The sequence below is a fragment of the Sinocyclocheilus anshuiensis genome, unplaced genomic scaffold (assembly GCF_001515605.1).
Source record: "Sinocyclocheilus anshuiensis isolate Anshui unplaced genomic scaffold, SAMN03320099.WGS_v1.1 scaffold635, whole genome shotgun sequence".
Classification (NCBI taxonomy): Eukaryota; Metazoa; Chordata; class Actinopteri; order Cypriniformes; family Cyprinidae; genus Sinocyclocheilus; species Sinocyclocheilus anshuiensis.
The window spans coordinates 677,477-699,886 of NW_015551039.1; the positions used below are offsets into that span (position 1 = coordinate 677,477).

At 38.2% G+C, this 22,410-nt stretch overlaps 1 protein-coding gene across 7 annotated transcripts in view; it reads left to right on the forward strand.

The window, feature by feature from the left end:
* The window catches only part of LOC107661388 (muscleblind-like protein 3), a 53,377-nt gene that overhangs the window by 3,767 nt on the left and 27,200 nt on the right, over nt 1-22,410 (forward strand). For all 7 annotated transcript variants that reach the window (XM_016450940.1, XM_016450942.1, XM_016450945.1 and 4 more), the window contains exon 2: nt 9,883-10,972. In XM_016450940.1, the coding sequence (XP_016306426.1) occupies nt 10,799-10,972 (174 nt within the window). In that variant the 5' untranslated portion in view covers nt 9,883-10,798. The remainder of the gene's footprint in view (nt 1-9,882; nt 10,973-22,410) is intronic.

A 22,410-nucleotide genomic window follows, 5' to 3' on the forward strand; every position in this document is an offset into this window, starting at 1 on the left:
GGGGGAAGAGTTAGGGGGGTGTGCCAAAAGCGTGAATCCTTATAAGGGAAAACGCGATTCCTAACACCGTGTGTACACCGGACGCGAGCAGCGTGGTGCGACAAAATACTATAGAACCACTGATCTATAATAGAGATTTATTATATATAGATCAGTCTATAGAACTCATTATAATCAGTGATGCTGTCTACACTGGATGCGGCACGGCAAAATTCCAGACAGTAAACTGCTGCCGCGTTCTATTTATGACGTGCTAACACAAATTTCAAATGATTTTGAAATTCCAGACAGTAAACTGCTGCTGCGTTCTATTTATGACGTGCTAACACAAATTTCAAATGATTTTCGACGGTTGCTTTGAAGATCAGTAAAGTCAGTGTAGACAGACTTTAGCTGATGCAGCGTGGCGCGACACGACAACTGTCACGTCCGGTGTAGACACGATGTAACGGTTGCCTGTTACATTACAGTACATAAAATTTTACCACATAAACAGAGTAAGGAGAGATGACTGAGGACGATGGCGAATGATTTGCAGATCCTCAGTACCACTGACAAACATATAATCTTGTAAAATGTGTGGTAAGTACTGCCGCTCCATAGTATAAACAGAGTACGTGCGATCGCGAATCTCGAAAGTGAAAGAGAAACTAAAAGCGATCGTGCATTCAAAAGCATGATGCCAGTTTCAATGCCAGGTATAATAGCTGCTCCCTGATGCAGAAATATATATGTAGTATAATTACCCAATTATATAACTGTGAGGAAAAATATTGAAATATATATTTTGCTCCCATCTCGTATTTATTCCCTTTAGGGGTTCCGCCTGCACGTCATTTTCTTTCCGAACACAGTATTGGGATGCGGGGGGAATGGGGGGGGTCACGATGCCGGCTCAACATCGTGATGTCTATCAGCCATCGGCGATGGACGATGGCATCGTCTATCGGCCCAACCCTATTCTAAATACACTAATCTTTACAGTCACATTTTAGTTTAGGGACCAATTCTCATTAACTTATTAACTATGAATTTTGCCTCAATAGATTCCTAATTTGCTGCTTATTAATAGTTAGTAAGGTAGTTGCTAAGTTGTATGGCATAGGATTAAGGGATCTAATGATTATGCAAAATAAGGCATTAATATGTGCTTCATAAGTATTAATACACAGGCAATATGCTTGTAATATGCATGCTGATAAGCAACTAGTTAATAGTGAGAATTGGTCCCTAAACTAAATGTTACCATATTTACTTTTAAGTTGCATTAATTGACATTAGTTAATGAACAATAGTATAGTTATGAATTAACATGATGAATAAATGCTTTACAAATGGTTATTGATAGTTCATTATACTTGATACATTAGTAAATGTTAATCAGTTGAACATAATTCCAGAGTGTTACCATTTTTTATACTCTAAAATATTTCACTGATTAGATATAGGTTTTGGTTCACTGTTGTCGCATTCAAATTTCAAGATGTTTTCTCAAGATGAGACATTTGTATGCTAAAATTTTTAATTTAAGTTTAATTTGATTCCATAGATTTCTATCTGACATTGAAAATTTGCATCAGCTAAAACGATGGTCTTTGATAGTGCACTTGCTCCCCACAATTGTCTTGTTTCACCACTTTGTTGTTGCAACATTACACTGAGCTGGGCAGAGGGGAAGAGGCTCAGCCTGTTGTAATGTGTCATGTAGCTCTAAGCCTATGATTTTAGAGTTTGTTTGTGCTCTCCAGAGCACCGTACGTGTCTCTGTCCTTGCTGTGAGTTTGTGAGTGAGCTCAGGCAGCTGCGTGTTTTTATGAATGGAGGCAGTGGGGCTGTAATAGGCTGAAAGGATTATATATACTTAACCTAATTATTTTTCCCTATGGCTGGGGGCTTTTCTCCTCTGCCAGTCCTGTCTCACAAGCTCTTGAGTCTTCTCAAGGAAACCTCTCTCCATCTCAGGCCCTGCATGTCTCCACCTTAAGCTGTCTGAACTGTCCATTTCTGTGGGTTTTTCTTCAGTGAATGCTGCAGGTTTGGCTCTGGGGAACAGAGAACTATGTGTCCATGTATTTTTGCATTGCTTCCTTTCATTAAGGGAAGTGCACACATGGCTTAATATCGGTTACATTTGGGTCGTACTTCTGCATGAGATTCTCTGCACTGATCAGCCTTGTCCTTTAAATGTCATTCAGACAGTTTGTTCCCTGTAATGGACAGGACAGTGTGTCTGTTAATAAGATTCAAACTTTTAAAGAAGTATGCAGCCATCTTATACTGACTCTTATACTGAAACTCTTCTTGAAGGAAGGAATACAAAATGTGATTTTTTTGTAAGATAACTAAAACTGTCCATCTCCAAAGTGACAAAAGAACAATAAAATTGTCATTTATATTAATTTATATGACTCAAGTATTATAATTCAGTTTAGCCATTTGATATATTTGTTTGACAGCAAAATTTCTTTACTAATATTCTTTCATTCTGGTGGATTATGAAATATTGAGGCCAGACCATCTAATCTTGAGTGGATCAGTCTGATTAATGAACAAATCATTTTTGGCTGAACTATTTCATTTAAGAAAAGAACTCATTTAAGAAAAGTAAAAATTCAAACATTTAAAGGTGTGATATGATGCAATTTCAAATTTTCCTTTCTCTTTGGAGTGTTACAAGCTGTGCGTGCATAGATAAGATCCCTAAAGTTGCGAAGACTAAAGTCTCAAACCCAAAGAGATATTCTTTATAAAAGTTAAGACTTGTCCACACCCTCCTAAAACAGCTCGTTCTAACACGCCCCCACATGTATACATCACTATGTGGGAAGATTTGCATAACGCCGCCCAAATGTTCATGCAAAGAAAGAAGGCGTAACTTTGATTCTCTGTGTTACGTTGTGTGTTTCGTTGTGAAAGCGAAACTACTTTGTTTGGCCTTCCAAAAGAGGACACAACTAGAAATCAGTCCACCCAAACATGAGAATGCTGCCATCTGTTATTCACCCTCATGTCGTTACAAAACTGTACACAAATAATGAATTTCTGAAGGTTAACTGAGGCTGTCAAGCTCCAATTTTACAAAAAAGCTATTTGGAAGTATCAAGTAATCCATATGACTTACACACTATAATAATTGAGTGACAGGGTGAAATTTAAGTTGTTATTTACTGATATTTTTCGACTCCAGTGGACTATGAACCAGATCACTGAGTTTTGAGAGTGGCTTTGTGAACTAGTCAAGCTTTGCAAACCAAATCAACTAGGGGTGCTCCGATCAGAATTTTTGAGGCCGATCGCCGATCACAGAAAGCAGTATCTGCCGATACCGATCTTTTTAAAGCCTTCTTTTTTTATCATTTATACCTATTTATAGTGATACTCCAATGAAGCCATTTGCGTATTTTGAGAGCGAAAGAGAGAGCGTGCGAGCGGTGATTCACTCACATTGTTTGTGAAATTACGTCTCACACAAGGTTTTCAAATTACTTTATAAGTTATTTAATGAAGAAATATGAAGGTGAGTACCTCACCTTCAGCATTATAATTATTTCACCCGCGCCGGAGACTGAGACGGTCCCGCTGCATGTCGTGCCAAACCTCTCACGGGTCACGGCAGCGTCATCAGCTTGAGATCGTTTTTTTGAGATCTGCCTTTTTAGAGACTGCCGATCAAACATCTCAACGTGATTATCGGCTGGTAGTGATCGGTAGCCGATCAATCGGAGCACCCCTAAAATCAACCAAATTAGTTGAAAAGATCTGACCCACAAGAATAATTTGCTTATGAATCAGACATTGCTACTTCTCTCATGAACACACCAAGGGCACATAGCGTGGATGTGAAGATTTCCAATGAGTAATGACTAAAATTTTTGTCTGTTCCTCACACAAAATGACTTCAAAAGACTTACAGAATATAGTGCACAAGTTGTATGGACCTCTTTTATGATACTTCATGGTGCTTTTTGTTGTTTAGAAGCTTGACAGCTTAATTTTCTTGGGTGAGAGAATAATGCCATCATTTAAATTTTTTGGGTGAGCTGTTGCTTCAGGAAAAGTAAACAATGAACAAACAGCTATTTGAAATCAAACTAAAATGACAAACCTTGTTAAAATCTCAAATGTCCCAAAGCATGACTATTTCTGAGAATAAGTGTGGATTCAGTTTCATTTCTCCTTCTACTTTAGATCTATTTGCCTACGGTTTCACCTCAGCAGGATAAGTGGCGCACAAGAGACATTTAAAGAGACAGTTCACCCAAAAATAAAAAGTCTATCACTATTTACTCACCCTCATGTCGTTCCAAACCTGTATGACTTTTTATCTTCTGCAGAACACAAAAGAAGATATTTTGAAAGAATATTGGCAACCAAGCAGTTTTGGTCACCATTGACTTCAATTGTTTGAGCAAAAGCTATTTCTCAAAATACCTTCTTTTATGTTCCACAGAAGAAAGTCGTACAGGTTTGGAACGACATGAGGGTGAGTAAATAATGTAAATGATTATTGTCACTAAGACGCAATGCAAAGGTTAACTGTGAGCTACTGAACTCTCTCCTAGAAATGCTGCAGTACAAGCTGCAGCAAGCAGAATGCATGTGTGGAGCATGTGCTGTGCTGGCGGAGCTGCAGTGTGTGCTGGTCATGCTGGGCTCGCCAGCATGCGTCAGCTCTGTGGTATGAAGGTTATGTTGTGGCGCTCCAGTGCTGCTGAGCGCTGCAGTGTGTTGGAACAGCAGACTCCTCTCTTTCCTGCCCTGACCTCTGCCAACTGACCCTCACACTCCCACTGGCATCTATGCGGACGGGCATGGCAGAGGCGGAGAACCAGATTCAATCATGCATTGGTTCTGCATATCATTCCAATGTAGTTACTTCACTCGCTTTGCTGGGCTTATTTGGGAACTCAGCGCCAAATGCTGTCGGAGTGGCAGTGGCGGCAGCCCGTATTGAAAATGCTTGTCGTCACACTCCCAGCATTTCAAGATCAGCTTTAGTTATGATTATGAGCATGGAAGTGCCGCATTGTTCAATTTTCCCCATTCACATGTGAGTCATGTCCCAAAGACTGTGAGCTTCCATGAAAATAAAATATACGAAAGGCCTCTTGGCCTTTGGTTTATTTACATGAGCAAAATGTTGCACTCCGTTGGGACCTGAAAAAAGACACGTCTGCAGAATATTGCTTCATCAAGCCTTGAGTTTTGTGTTGGCCATTAAATTATATTGGTCAGCAGGTTTTTACTGTATTGTAGTCTGTTTGTTTCCTCCTATTACACATAAATGCTTGATTCTGTCAATTCAGTACATGAGTTACAGTGGAAGACTTCTTGAAAACAGTTAAAACAGACCTCAAATGAACACTAAACGGTATTTACTGTAGTAATCACTGTAATTGTTACACCTAGGGCAGCTGTTGTCATATTGATCTGTATAATCGATAATTCCAAGATCTAAGATTAGCTCATTCAGCAAGTGTCTCGAATAGACAACACACTCTGGAGACTAGTTTTCTGGTTTTAAAGGGATAGTTCACCCAAAAACGATGGTGAGTAAAAGATTTTCATGTCTTTCTAAACCTGTATGACTTTTTTTGTACTGTGGAACACAACAGAAGATAATTTGAGAAATGTCTGTTTTTTGTCCGTACAATGATAGGCAAAGAAATCGAATGTTGTTTTAGTCCCGTATGACTTTTAACACGATTATTTTACGTTCCAAAGAAGAAGTCACATAGGTTTGGAACAACATGAAGGTGAATAAATTGTCAGAATCTTTATTTATCTTTTTAAAATCATGATGAAACTGAAGTAGCGACAGAGATTTTCTTGTAGGGTGTAGGGTTTAATCAAAATGACTTTTTGATTAAATATTTTGATGTCAAAACCATTTATAAAAACATGCACAGAAGAATCGTTCACAATAAGATCAATAACATACATTTACAAAATAGATTGAATTTCATGCCAACTTCAAGCATATTTAATTTTGCAGGAAGAATGTTATTTCTCACAGACAGACAGTAGGTGTGATTTTTGTTGACTTCTCAAACTGAGACGGCCTCGAACAGCACACTAGTGTCTTCAAACCACAGCCAAGTGCTGTTAAAAGATATTTGTTTCTCAAACGCCTTGTCTTCTGCTATACAGTCCAGTTATTGACTTTCTCCTTGATTCTTGTGCATGCACATGCGGCGCCTGAAGGACACTGCTACAAGTGCGATGTGTATACGACTCAGTGACCTTGTAGAAACAATACAAACTCGTCACCTCCACACTTCTGATATTTACAGCCTCTTTTGTAGATCTGCGCCAGAAACACACACACACACGTATGCCATGCTGTATATCCTCCACCCAGCCACCTTCCTGCTGTAGAACATCAAAGTAAACACAACCAGCACTTACACGAGCCTGTATAACAATTGTACTACATATAGCTGACGTTATCAGTGTCCAGCACAAGCTTATTTGTCTTCTTGTCTGTGCATTAGAGATATTCATTCTATCTGAAATCTATCAGATTTTTTTTTTTTTTTTTTTTTTTTTTTTCTTTTTCCCGGTTTAGTGCAAGTTTTGCTGTATCTAATCTAGCCTAGGCCTATATATTTTTCATTAGTGTGTTAGTAGCGTTTTTTCAAAATTGTGTGGCTTTTCCATTAACAAGTTAGTTTTTCCACTACACGCGTTAAAAACGCTGCATTGCTGTTTTTAATATCACAATGTATTGCATGCTCAGCCTGAGCAAGCTGAGGCAATTCAGATTCTGATTCATTCTTGCATCGTTCAGATGGTTTATGAAACCATAAATAAACAGATTGCAATTTCTGGTATTGTATTTCTGGGTGCATGATATATCAGTATCTTATCAATCATCATTTTTTTTTTTTCTGATATTACATTTTTAACTGTAAATGCTCATTTCCCCTATTTTTTACATTTAGATTACCTTTACCATAATCTAATGATCACTTAAAATTAAAGTAATCAATTTTTTTTTTTATCTAAAATTGATGGAAATGAGCATCAAGAATTAAATTCGTCCTAAAATGAAAATTCACCCTATTTTCTAAATGCATGCTACCGATCTCATTGTGAATAGTTCATCCATGTATGTTTCGTTAAAAAATTTACCTTGTAATTTTTAATCAAGATGTCATAGATCGATCTTCCAGTGAACTGACAGGCGTTTCTCTGGTGATGTATGCTGGACTTCCCCAATCAATTAGTTTGCACCTTTCTTACAATTGACTGCAAACTCGCATTCAGATCAGCCTCCATCCAAACAAAAACCAGTGGAAAGTCCACAACCTACACGTTTCTTTCTTTTTCAATAATCCATTTCACTCTTGTTAATGTACTTCACATTGCAGAAGAAAAAATCCCTGCTTCAGTTTCATTGTGACTGTAAATATCCAAAACTGACCTATAGACAGATAAAGATAAACTAAATAAAAAAAATTAAATATAAGCCAATAATCCAAATGGTCCCAATATATTGTGCACCCTTATTAATTGTTTTTAAAGCTTTATTTAGTGTGAATTTATCTAAAATTTAATATTGTCACCCTCATTCATTCAAAAACCTTCATCTTTTCATGCTAGATATTAAATGATAAATTATATTATAAATAATAAATAAATTATATATAGTTAACTTATATGTAGTTATATATTTAAAAAGATATTGCCCCTTTAATTAGCTTGAATGTAGTTAGCTTGTTTTTAGTCACTTGTAGTGTAACTACCTTTTCGATAGAATTATATCTTGACTGTACTTTAACTAGTTTAAGTTATAAGTAAACTTGGCAAGCTACTGTCAAAGTAGCTTTCCCAAAACTTTTGCTTTGCTTTTTCACTTTTCATTCAGGCATCCATCTAGATAAACAATACACCTTTCTTCCAGCGTTATCTGCTTTTATGCCTGTACAGTAACTACAGCTTGTAATAACTATAGGCCAGATGTACACCAACTCAAGTTGTGTTTCCTCTGTCTACTTTGCATTAATAATTTACTTAATCACATTGGGAAATCAGTTTGAGACATCTATTTATAACCAGTCCCATTGTTTCGGGCTGTGTGTGATCATTAGCTCTACAAGCCGCGAAGATAAAAATCCTCCAGTTTGGGAAATAACGATGATTATCATCGCGAGGGGGGATTAGCAGTCGTCGGGTGGGCAATGCTTTTACTACACATTAGGGTAATAGCGGCATCTGCGGAGGGACTCAGACGCAGCAGCTGACGTCACGGCCACATGTTCTCTTCACGGATCACCTCTCCGTTCACCTGCCTACATATAAATGAGATAATTGGCCTTTCGCTTTTTGGTGTGGCTGAGTGCCATGCTGCTCTGCTCTGAGACAGAGATGTGCTAACTTCAGTGCTGACGAACAGCTCATTGCAGGTCCGCGTTCCCCGGGGGGGGGCGTCTTCATCGATCTTACTGTAGGGCTGATATTGGGGGAGGGTGCACACGTCAGCCTGCTGTAAAACCGACTTTCTGCTTTGCACGGTGCTATGTTGCTCTGCATTTAGTGCCTTCGTGCTTGTATTTGGAGGTGGGTGTCATTAATTCAATTTCCATCTTCTCTCACTCATTTTCTCTCCTGATCTCCCTCACCGCATTGCTCTCCTTCTGGACCCTCTGTCTGCGTGCTCCGATCACGCGCTCACCAATCCCCCCCACCCCTTCCACCTGCCGCCTCCTCCAACTGTGTCTGTCGCTGTGAGACACGGGGACAGATATTATCTGCCTTAACCTCTCCTCTAATCCCCTCACTGTCTGCTCGTTCACCTCTGCTTTATTTGTTTTCATTTTCCTGTCCTTTTATTCGTTTATCCATCCCTCCCTCCAGCATCGGTTCAAGTGTGCTTGGTCATCACGCCATTGATTATTCTTCACTGTACTGTCTCTCTCTCTCTCTCTCTCTCTCTCTCTCTCTCTCTCTCTCTCTCAAGGGATGGCATATCAGCTGTCAGACCCACCCAAGACACCCACTCACATCCCCTTGTGGCACTGCCCCCCCGTCTCCACCCCGCACACCTTCCCGTGTAGAATGAATGCGATAACCATCCATTCACTTCTCCTTTCTTTTCCCTTCATCATCCCACCTGTGATCGCCTGTACCCCGATACCGCTCCGGGAAAGCTAGAGAGCCACTCTCCTTCGGATTCATCCAAGGAGCAATGCAATGACAAAGAGGGTGGGGAGACTAGCGATCGATATATCAGGCTCCTCCCGATTGGCCGTTCCACATTGCCAGGTTGCATCGCAGCTGATTGGCTGTTGCAGTGTTCCGTGCTCAGCAGCTGCAGCTATGGGGATTTGTCCTTCCTGTCGGCTGCTCTACTTCCTTTTTCAATCACAAAAGCCACGTTTAGATCCCGAACTCTGAGAGAGTGCGATCGGCGCATAGTTTATGGCCTCGCTGCTTTGTTTTGTGCTGACTTTGTCGCTTCCATCTGCCCCAGAGTCGTAAAGTGACGTTGCTGTCTCCCATGTGCTCTCTCTCTCTCTGTCCCTTTCCCTGCCTCCTCCCTCTTTTCCCTCCCTCCCTGTATCTCTTAATCAAGACACAGCCTGCCCTTTCCTTTGCATTGCTGCCTGCCTCCCGTCTGCACTCCTCCTCTACCTCTTGTGCACTCTCTCACTCGCGCTTACTGCCATGCGCTTTCAGCCTCTCTCTGTTTGTCGCTCACCTCTGTATTCCCCAGTTACAGGTTTGTGACATAAACAGCTGCGGCTTCAGGCATTTCCTTTGTTGTTTTGTACTTTTATCGCTTTTATTCTTTTGCGAAGTATTTTGGCTGTTCTGAACGGGACAAGCTGTTTTAACTGAGTTTGTTGCTTTTGTTTTTGTGTCTTTTCGCAAATACAGGACTCCTGCCACAAAGGACTCTCTTAGAAGTGTGCGAGGACACGTCACAGTGCGATGAAAGGGACGCAGGGAGAGCAGGAGGGATGAGAAAGCGATTCAAGTGAAAGAAGACTCACATCACCATAAAGTGCCTCATCTGGATGCTGCGGAAGCCCTTCTCTGTGTCCGCTTCGGAGCGCTCTCTTCCCCGCTGACTTGAGCACGTGCGTGTGCGCTTGGCCTTGGCTCGGGCTATATTTCACCCTGACAGTCAATCAACCCATTTGCCTGTTCCTCGATTCCAGCTCTGCCTGCTCGCCATTTCACCTCTTAATACAAGGACGCCTGTCGATTAGTTTCCCTTTTGGGTTCTCAAAGTGTCTTTCTCTTTACTTCTGCAATCTCTCCATCCCTTGTGACCCAGACATGCGAGTATCTTTAGGGACTGCTGCGCCTATGGCAACAGGGCAGGGGGTTTCGGAAGCCTAAATTTAGAGAAAGTCCGTTTTACATCAATGCAAGAGGGCTATTTTAAACCCAGAGCTCCGGAGGGTGAGTCTAGACAGTGGGGCGACCACTGCAGACAAATACAAAGTGCCGCTCTACTCTACTTTTAATGCCTCGTTTTCCTGGACGGCAGCCGAAGATGCACCACAGCATGTCACATTGACCTACTCCACCTCAGCACGCTTGATTCATCGCTCTCCCTACCTGACTTTAAACTGATCTCATATTCTCGTCATACTTCCTCACTGGCTGATCAACAGACTATGCTCCCTTCCTGTTCATAAGAGAGTTTGGTTTTCATTTCTTGATAGTACCGGTAGTCTGAGGATCTCCTTGCCACTGTGCTCGTTTTTTGCAGCCTTTGTGCTTCATCACGCCTGGCTGCCCCACCCCAGCCCTCCGCTCACCCGCCGCTCGCCGAGGGACCGCCATGGCCGTCAATGTGACCATGGGTCGCGACACCAAGTGGCTGACGCTGGAGGTGTGCAGAGAGTTCCAGCGAGGAACCTGCTCGCGTTCGGACACTGAATGCAAGTTCGCTCACCCCTCTCGCACTTGCCACGTGGAGAACGGCCGCGTCATCGCCTGTTTCGACTCTCTCAAGGTAACCCGGATGCACGTGCACACAGACACTAAAGTTTGTTTTACTATTGCACTGATATATTAACCACGAGAGCATTATTTGATGTTTTGGTGCAGATTTCATCATTCACACATGCTATTTGGACATTTTGTCAGATATCCCTAACACCTCCAGGCTCTTTTGCTGAGTACTGATCTCTCTCCTGTCCTGAAATCAGCCTTTGTGTGTATTTTTCTGTCGGATTCAGACTAAAACACTGCAACCTCTGGTCATGGATTGGTCAATTTTGATAAAACGTACTGTGGTGGCACCATTGGACAGTCAACAAATGTTCAAGATGAGGTTAGGATTAGCAAATGTCAAAGTTTACAAATATGTAATTGAAAAAAGCATATTGATTGACTACCAGTGAATTCTGAGAGTGTTTTACTTCCCAGAGTATTTGCTATGGTACTATGGTATATCCAAAAAACAAGCTAATGCCATGGGGTTATCTGCTAAACCATCTTTGGTAATTTTTGGTACTTTTTATGTTTAAATAATGCTTTTCTTTGGAAGCATGATGGAGCCATTTTAGAGGGAACAGGAACAGTTCATTAAAAAAAATCTGTCATTAGCTCCCCCTTATGTCACTCAACCTTTATGACTTTCTTCTATGGAACTCAAAAGGAGGAATTTTGAAGAATTTACTGGAATTTACCTTTTTATGCCATGCAGTTATAAAGAATAGGAACTGGAGCTTTGATGCTTCAAAAAGTGAAAAGTTTGGTCAGTAAGTTTTTTTTTTTAAAGAAATTATTACTTTTATTTGACAGAGATGCATCTAAAGTGACTGTACAGACATTTTAGTTACAAAAGATTTCTATTTCAAATGAATGCTGTTCTCTTGAACTTTCTAGTCATCAAAGAATGATGACTAGAAAATGAAAAATATATATCACAAAAATATTAAGTAGCACACTTGTTTTCAACATTCATAATAATAAATGTTTCTTGAGCAGCAAATCAGCAAATTATAATGATTTCTGAAGGATCATGTGACACTGAAGACTGGGGTAATGATGCTGAAAATTCGGCTTCGCATCACAGGAATAAATTACATTTTAAAATATGTCCAAATAGAAAACAGTTATTTTAAATTGCAATAATATTTCACTAGATTACTGTTTTAACTGTATATTTGATCAGATAAGTGCAGCCTTGGTGAGCAGTGAATAGGAATTCTATGTCAGTCTGATTCATGAATGAATCATTCATGGCTTTGTGAATCAGATTAACTGATTTATTGAAAAGAGCTGACTCGAATGATTAATTAATTAATTGAATGTCAATGGTAGCCTCAGTCTCAGATGTCATTTCCACAGACCGTTGGCTGAATGCCTGATGCATATGGCACACAAAATTGGAAACACTTCAGGAGTTTCGAAGTCATCATCGGATTTCCGGAAGACGTGTGTGTCGCGTTCTTTAACATTCCGCCTGGAAACAAAGATGCCGTAACGCCAAACTCCCTTATCGAAGAAGAAAGCCATCGTGTTTACAACTGTGACAATAAGCGCTTATCAGGATCAACTAAACGCTGGATTTTCAGAAGTATGTGAAATATGTAAAGTTCGCAACATAGACTTTTTAAAATACGTCCAAGAGTTTTACACACCGCTCTGTTATTGTGGTTACATTTCCACGCCCCTAAATATGACGCGGCACAAAAAACAAAACATGATTGGCTGCTTTACCTGTCTGTAAAATGGCCTCTTGGGCGGTCCTTGTTAGGGCTGTGCGGTATGACGGTATATATCGTTACCGTGAAATAAAGTGTCTATCGTTAAAGATTTTGCTATATCGTGTATTCCGTGGTATGCAAATATATCTGCGTAACACAGTACTGCTTAAACGTTATACACCTTTTGAGTGATAAGGAAACATGCATGAATGAGAAAATAAAGAGAGGGACGCACTTGGTAGAGTTATTAAGTGCAATAAGCAGTGAAAAAGAACTCAATGCGGTGCTCGCGCTGACTGACACACAGCCGAAGCACGCGCATTGAAAGCCCGTCTCTCGACAGCATGCGATCGCGAACACAAATCTCTTTCATGTTTTATTGTGCTTGAATGCTCAAATACGCACACAGTAACGTCATAATGCCCGTCGTGTGGAGTATTCAAGTAAACACAGTCGGTTATATGTTAAATAAATGTCAAACAGTTTACACCTTATTTATCTGCTGCTGTCTGTCATTATTAATGTTAATCATGTTTGACTGATATACACCTTATTTACCTGCTGCTGTCTGTCATTATTAATGTTAATCATGTTTGACTGATACAGTGCAGACTATGCAGTGTTTTATTTATACACTTTATTCAATTTCTGTAATATTTCTTACTACATGTTAAATAAACCTAGCCTACTGTAGCTGAATAAAAGTTTATTTCATATTTATTTGTTCTGTTGTGCTTGTAATTTGCTTCTTTTTCTTAAGTTTAATAACAAAAAATAGAAAATATATTATATAATATTATAAAATAAAAATAGCTATATCGAGGTACATATCGTTATCGTGAAATAAAATTTCTCATATCGTGAAATAAGATTTTGGTCATATCGCCCACCCCTAGTCCTTGGCCAGTCAAAGCAACCAAGGTTCCCAGTCCTTCTGCTGTCAGTCTGAAGGTCTGGCTACGCGAGACTGTCAATGGTGGATGTAAAAACGTAAAATTAATTTTGTTTCTTCCATGAAGCCATTGTACGCCATTAGACAACTTAGGCACACAAGCCATATTAATTATTTTTATGATGCATCTATGGTGTTTTTGAATACTTTTGGGACTTCTAGTCCTCAGCATTCATTGTAATTGAATGAAAAGTAACAAACAGAACATCAGATAACATCTCTTTTGTGAATATTCTCAGTTTTAAATGAGATGGTCATTCTAAATTATATTTTGAACATCAAGTAAATTTACAGAATTTTCATTTTTGGATGAATTGTCATAAATTAGATCTTTTGTCGGTTCATCAATTTATAAGCTCACGCTTGTTATACCTTTTATTTTCTGATTTGTCCATGTTAATCTCAGGAAGCAGCAGCACACTGGACTGTGGCTCAATCAGGACTCACATTAACCGTGGCGCTCAGCATTGAGCTATGAACACAACAAATGTGTTTGTGTGTTTATATCTCTGCGTATGTGTTTATGTGCAGCGAAAGAGCCAGACAAGGCCCTCTCTGTCTGAGTGCAGCAGCTGTCTCCTCCTTTCTTGAGCTAGAATGTATTATTTGGCCATTTTTTTGGCTGTGTGCAGCGTGTGTGGGGAAGCTCAGGAGGAGGAGTGAGAGAGAGAGAAAGCTACATGAGGCCTAGCAACAGCGCAGACTGACTGGATACAGTAATCCCTCTGAACCGTGTTACAGTTGTAAGCACTGGGCGCCAGTGACCTGTGTAGATTACTTGCTCATCCAATTGTTTGATTGTTTTTATCAGAACAGTAAACGCAGCCAGCCATCACTATCTAAAAACTCAGGGTTAGATTGCTGTTATGACTGAGAGAGGGAGGGAGATAAAATAAAGCTAGAGAAAATAAATGAGAGAAATCCTTCGTGATGTTTTTGTGTGTGTGTGTGTGTGTATCTCCGAGGAGTTTTAATGGTGCCTGCTGAAGTGCTGAGGAGAGGTGCGCTTAAAGTCGGCATGAAACGGAAATTGTGATCGTCTTTTCTCTACTGTTAGGACATATCTGAGTAAAAAGAATTCTTGAACATGAAAAAATGTAGGGTGGGACTTGATTTTGTCTGTCAGAAACTGATTGGATTGTTGTCACTTTCCTTTCATGAGTAAAAAATAAGTAGCACATTATTTTTGTAGTCCCTGTTGCACATGTACATACTATGTACTTATTATAGTAATTGCAATAACTGGGTAATAACTAAGTACTAACCCTGAACCTAAACCTAACCTTAACCGTTTAGTTACCTTATATTACAATGTAAGTACATGTAAGTACACACACTGTAAAATAAAGTGCAACACAATTTTGTGCACAGATAAAACATTTATATTAAACACTGCAATATTCCGTAAAACCATAAGAATTGTCCATTTTCATTTCATGGTGACTTTAAAGGATTAGTTCACATCCAGAATAAAAATGTCCTGATTATTTACTCACCCCCCATATCATCCAAGATGTTCATGTCTTTCTTTCTTCAGTCGCAAGGAAATTAAGGTTTTTGAGGAAAACATTCCAGGAATTTTCTCCATATAATGGACTTCAATGGTGGCCAACAGGCTGAATGTCCAAATTGCAGTTTCAATTTCAAAGGACTCTACACGATCCCAGCCGAGGAATAAGGGTCTTATCTAAAGAAACAATTGTTCATTTTCTTAAAGATTTCTTAAATTTATATACTTTTTAACCACAAATGCTCGTCTTGCATTAGCTCGACTTCACGCATTACGTTATGTTGGAAAGGTCACTCATGACGTAGGCGGAAGTACCGACCCAGTGTTTACAAAGCAAGCGTGCAAAGAAAGTCAAATGCCCTTTACAAAAAAAGGTAAAAACAACGATGTTGGACGATTTTGAAGTTGGAGTTTTTCCATCTACCCTACCTTTTGAACCAGAGTGCACAGACGAAGAGCTAACCGCACTTGACTTTTCCAATTTATTTATTTTTATTTTACCTTTATTTAACCAGGAAATTAAAAACTCTTGTGATTTAAAATCTAATTTACAAGATGGTCTTGGCCAAGATAGGCAGCACATTTAGTTACACATAAAACAAATTACATTCGTTTACATACACAGAAACATACACAAATCACTCAAAACATTTACAATCAGGTGACTCTACAAATAGATCCTTTAAAATACATTTAAAATCATTTAGTGATACCAACTCTTTTAAGCATAACTTATCTTCTAGTTGATTCCAATCAAATGGAGATGCATAACTAAATGCCCATATTAGTACGAACTTTAGGGATGCTTAAAAGATAATAGTCTTGTGAGCAAAGCCCATAATTCTTTACACCTTTTTAGAATTTATTATGCTGTAAATACGAAGGAAGTAAACCTAAAATGATTTTATATATAAGTACCAATGCTTAAGTCTACGGGATGACAACGCCGGCCATCCAACCCGAGAGTACAATAAACAATGATGAGTAAGGGCTTTTGAATTTGTGATGAACCTTAATGCTCCATGATAAATTGAATCCAACGCCTGTAAACAATGCTTAGGTGCCTGCATGTATATGATATCACAATAATCCAACACTGACAAAAATGTAGCTGCTACCAATCTCTTCCTTGCTGCAAAAGAAAGACTATACTTGACTCTAAAAAAAAAAGGCCCAGTTTCGACTTTAATTTTCTTACAAGGTACGGAATATGAGGCCCAAAAGAAAGAGAATCATCAATTAAAAATCCCAAGTATTTATACTTAGATACTACTTCAATCTCCAAACCTTGAAGAGTAGTGATTGAGCATGAGTTTGAAAGTGCAGACTTTCTTTTTGTAAACATCATAAGTTTAGATTTCTCCGCATTTAAAACAAGTTTTAAATCACTCAGTGTATGCTGAAATGCATCAAAATCAGATTGAAGATGACTCAGAGCCTGATCCAATGTTGATGCAGAGGAGTAAATCACCATATCATCAGCGTATAAATGAAAACTTGAATGTGCGAGATTATTCCCAATATTATTAATATATAAAATAAATAATAATGGCCCAAGGACTGATCCCTGTGGTACGCCGAAATCAGACTGAAGATGACTCAGAGCCTGATCCAATGTTGATGCTGAGGAGTAAATCACCATATCATCCGCGTATAAATGAAAACTTGAATGTGCGAGATTATTCCCAATATTATTAATATATAAAATAAATAATAATGGCCTAAGGACCGATCCCTGTGGTACGCCGATATTTACATTCAGAGTACAAGTGAGTCCCTCTATATTTATACATTGAGATCTATCCGATAAATAATTAACAAACCATCTGACAGTATTTACTGATAAACCTACACTAAGTAGCCTCTGCTTCAAAATGTTATGATCTACGAAATCAAAAGCTTTGGATAAATCGATAAAAAGAGCAGCACTATGGTTTTTATTATTCAATGAAACCATTAAATCATTTAATACTTGTATAATTGCTGTGGATGTACTATGTTTTTTCTTAAAACCGGATTGGAACTCTGATAAAGAATTTTTAGAAGATAGAAATTATTTTAATTGATCATTCACAAGCGATTCCAAAACCTTTGATAAAATAGACAATTTCGAAATAGGCCTATAATTATTCAATACAGTTGGATCACCCACTTTTAAATAATGGCCGAACATAAGCAGTTTTCCAGATAGAAGAAATTTCATTTGTAGCTAAAGATAGGTTAGTGGTGGCGCAATAAAATCAGCTGCCAGCTTTAAGAAATGTGGATCCAACTTATCTGGACCAGCCTGTTTCCTACTATCTAAAGATTTAAGTGCCTTATTAACCTCTAAAACTGTTACTGGGTTAAAATCAAGTAATTGGTCTACCTTAAAATGATTTACACTAGAGTAAACAGTTGAGGAATTATCACAGGTCAAATTATTTGACTGATGAAGTGTACCAGTGGCCACAAAATGTTCATTTAAACAATCTATTATTTTAGCTTGCGATTATTATTTTTCCAATGCGATTACGTCATGCGTGAATTTATGGATCCGCATCGTGGAGCTAGTGCAAGATGAGAATTTGTAGCTAAAAAGTATATTTTTATTTTTATTTTTTAGAAAATGACAGATCGTTTTGCTAGATAAGACACTTATTCCTCGGCTGGGATTGTGTAGAGCCCTTTGAAGCTGCAATGAAAATGCAATTTGGACCTTCAACCCATTGGCCACCATTGAAGTCCATTATATGGAGAAAAATCCTTGAATGTTTTCTTCAAAAACCTTCATTTTTTTGCAACTGAAGACAGAAAGACCTGGACATCTTGGATAACATGGGGGTGAGTAAATTATCAGGAAATTTTTATTCTGGAAGTGAACTAATCCTTTAAGTGGCATATGCAGAAAAAAATCCTTAAGACTTTTTTCACACAAGAAAAAAATTTGCACGAGAATCCTTTGTGCTAAAAGCTTGCTTATGTGTTAGCATTTATGTATATCTCGTGTAAGATCTCAGGTGTTAAATGCAGCCTCCTTCAGTCATGATCACTGATTGTTTATGTTAAAAAAGTATCTTCAACATGTATATTCAATCCCAATCCCATCCCCCCAGGCCTCTCTCTCCTCTGTGTCCCTCCACAGCTCCATATCTCTGCTAATTTATCGACATCCCCTAATGGCTACTACTGTGTCCTTCCTTCAACCAGTCCCTGCTTTTGCTTTTTTGCTGTTCATTGACCATTAATCTGGTTCAGTTTGCTTGAAAACGTATCAGAGATGCATAAATTAGGCAGTCAGCTAGTCTATGTAAATGTGATTCAGATATTGATGTAGCACTGGTGCTGGCACAGGCTTCTGTCTGAAAAACTAAATCAGCAGGTACTGTCATTGGCTGCGTCTAATTCACATGAACATGAGTTGACAAGCTATTTTTAGGAAATAGGACAACTAAATGGACACTGAGAGACACTGTTCCAGGAAGTACATTTAATGGGGACATATCACGGAAAACAGAATACTCTTTGCAGAATTTATGTATTCGTTTGATCAGAAATACAGTAAAAACAGTAATATTGTAAACTAGTATCGCCATTTAGAATAACTGTTTTTTATTGTAATATAATTTAAAATGTCATTTATTCGTGTGATAGCAAAGTTGAATTTTCAGCATCATGATCCTTCAAAAATCATTCTAATTTGCTGATTTGCTGCTCAGATAACATTTATAATTTTTTTTATTAATGATGCTAACATTTGTGATGCTTAATATTTTTGTGGAAACAGTGATACAGTTTTTCCGGATTCTTTGATGAATAGATAGTAGGGTTGTGCGATATTGCCAAAAAAATTATATCTTAATTTTTATCATTAATTATAATTCAACAATATTTGCTGAGTGTGTTTTTGTGCTGGTACCTTGGCTGATTTAGGCCTGTCATGAATAAATAAATACGTCACTAAAACCGCCAGTAGGTGGCGGCAAGTTTCTGTCTTCATGAGTGATTGATTGAATCATTCAAGTTGTGGCCTAATGGTTAGAGAGTCGGACTCATAACCCAAAAGGTTGTGGGTTCGAGTCTCGTACCGGCAGGGATTGTAGGTGGGGGGAGTGAATGTACAGCGCTCTCTTCCACCTTCAATACCATGACTGAGGTGCCCTTGAGCAAGGCACCGAACCCCCAACTGCTCCCCGGGCGCCGCAGCATAAATGGCTGCCCACTGCTCCGGGGGTGTGTTCACTGCTGTGTGTGTGCACTTTGGATGGGTAAATGCAGAGCACTAATTCTGAGTATGGGTCACCATACTTGGCCACATGTCACGTCACTTTCACTTTCAAATGATTTGCTCAAAATGGCTGATTCATTTAGAAATGAAGCAGGTGATTTTCTGAATGAATCATTGAATCATTGACTCAAATGATTTGTTCAAAAACATTCATTTAGGAACAAAACACCGCAGCATTGCTCTGAGACAAACAAATGTTCTGCTCCAAATTTGGAGCTATTTTTGTTGTCGAAACAGAAAACAAACAATATTGTATCTAAAATGTAACTCGCTCAATATTAGCTTCTTGTTTGTTGAATTGTTGTATAAAATCAATATCACATTCGCAATCGTGATCACACGCTGCTATTCAGGAAAACAGCACTCTTGCTTGTGTGATATTACTAACCTATATCTTTTCTTTTAAATATAAACAAATATAAACAAAAACCCATACAGGGATATTTTTGCTTTCATATCTTAAATTATTGGGGCATTCAAACAGCTTTCTAATAGAGTTTATCAACAATTACAATAATAAAACAACAATTACAATATTATCATAGATGATAAATATCGCACACCCCTAATTGAAAGTTACATTTATTTGAAAATGGAAATCGTTTGTAACATTATAAATGTCTGTACTGTCACTTTTGATAAATGTAATGCACCCTTGCTGAATAAAGGTATTGTTGTTATTATTATTATTATTATTTTTTAATCTTACTGACCCCAAACTTTTGAACAGTAGTGTATGTCCACTCGCATTAGCATCACAAATACATTAACATCAAAATTTTAAATGGTCGGATAGGCGCCAGCATCCCTGTGATACTTTATTTTATAAATTAATAGTAGTTTTGAAAAATGTTTAAATGATGTACACTTACATGAGACAAGCTCCACTTGCGTTGATAGTCTAATAAAAACAAGTATTATTATACATGGAGTGGGTCGCCATATGGGGGCCGCCATGTTGTAATCACTTGACCAGTTAAATGCTTAGTGGTTCCTCTCGCTCCGCTTCATGCCACAATCCCTAGACAAACACCATAGTGTCCCATCACAACGTAAACAAAATAGTACTGACTCTGAGTGCTCCTTTAAACAACTTTAAAAAATTGTAATGAAAAACAAAATGATGACATTTTGGGCACTAGAAATATTGGCTAAGATTGTTAGTTGACTTCAAGAAGCACAAATAGAATTCTGGGGAATACAGTCTGTTTAGGAATTTGCTTTTTGTACAGGAAAATTCACCATGAAAAGGTTCAGCGCTTAGATTTTAATTGAAGAATATTTTGGTTTAATCAGATATGCAGTCTGCTTTCTTCATTTGTGCATTCTCTCGTTTTCTTCCTCCCTCTCCCTTTTTTCCTCTCTGGCCAATCAGTAGTGAGGAGACAGTATGAGGCAAAACTTACTCTCGGTTGCCGGGTGTGTTACCATGACTACGCAAAGCAGATCCCTGACCTAGTCCATCCTACATGACATGACTTACAGCTTTTCATCTTTCACGTTTCTCAGCTCGTGGGGACTCTGTCAGAGCCCTCAGCATAATTCCCGCATCTCTCTGTGGTGGCGACCCATGTTTTCTGTATCATTGTGTACTATTGAAATGAGCGGTGTGTTCTCACTGTCTTCCAGAATGTTAAAGCTTGTCTTTGAGGCTGTTTCTCATGTGTGCTTTGGCAGGATCACCTGTCTGCTCCTTTGAGACGGTTTGCTCATTACCCACACACTCCCACAACACATGCCACTGATGCAATAGCTCTCAATGTCAGTGTGTGAAAGCGTCGTACAAGTGTCAGGCCATACAATTAACAAATGTTGCACATATCTGTGACATCTCTGTATGCGAGTGTCTTGCCTGTGTTTGTTTTATTAAGAAGAATTGTAGCGAGCGATGTGTTGTTATGTATCGCATCAGCCTCAGACGGCACACCCACCGACCGTCCCATTAACCACTACACCAGTCTGTTCAAAGACTGGCTGATGCATATTTCCCACAGAAGTACTTTCTTGATTTGACAAGCTCCAGTCTGATTAAAAGAAAAGTTTCTGAGTTATGTTTGTACTTTGCTCAGACACAAATAATGATCACAGCATTTATACACATTTTCCTCTTTTTCTTGTGTGTGTGTGTGTTTTCTGTTTAAATGTTCGTTGAGCAGTAAGTTTGTCGTAGGAATGTAAATTTTCATGTCATTTCAAATCTGCAATCAAGTAAATAATTAATCACTAACATTAATAAAGCCAAATGCATGTGGAAAAAAACTGATAATTGCAATATGTTTTTTGTATATATTATTTTAATACATTATGTAATTTAAAGACATTTACATGTTTCTATTGTCAAGTAAATAATTAATCACTAACATTAATACAGCCAAATGCATGTGGAAAAAATTTGATAATTGCAATATTTTTTTTTATATATTATTTTAATACATTATGTAATTTAAAGACATTTACATGTTTCTATTGATAGTTTAGTAAAGTTACATAAATATTGTAATTACACTACCAAAAAATAAAAAATTAAGGGTCAGTAAGATTTAAGAATAAAAGTATACTTTTATTCAGCAAGGATTCATTATATTGATCAAAAGTGAGAGCAAAGATTTCAAAGTGAAGACATTTTTTGTTACAAAAGATTTCTATTTCAAATAAAAACTGTTCTGTTTCCATAAAAATATTAAGCATCACAACTGTTTTCAACATTGGTTCTCAAGAAACATTTTTAATATTATCAAACCAGCATATTAGAACGACTTCTGAAGGATCATGTGACACTGAAGACTATAGGAATCATAGGAATAAATAACATTTTAAAATATATTAGTAGAAAACGGTTCTATAAATGTTGATAATATTTCACAATATTACTGGGTTTACTGTATTTTAAGTAAACACTGCCTCGGTGAGCATAAGAGATTCAAAAACATTTAAAAAAAATTATTGACCCTAAACGTTTGAGCTGTGGTGTATAATTACAAATTTATTTCAATCCACAATATTTTAA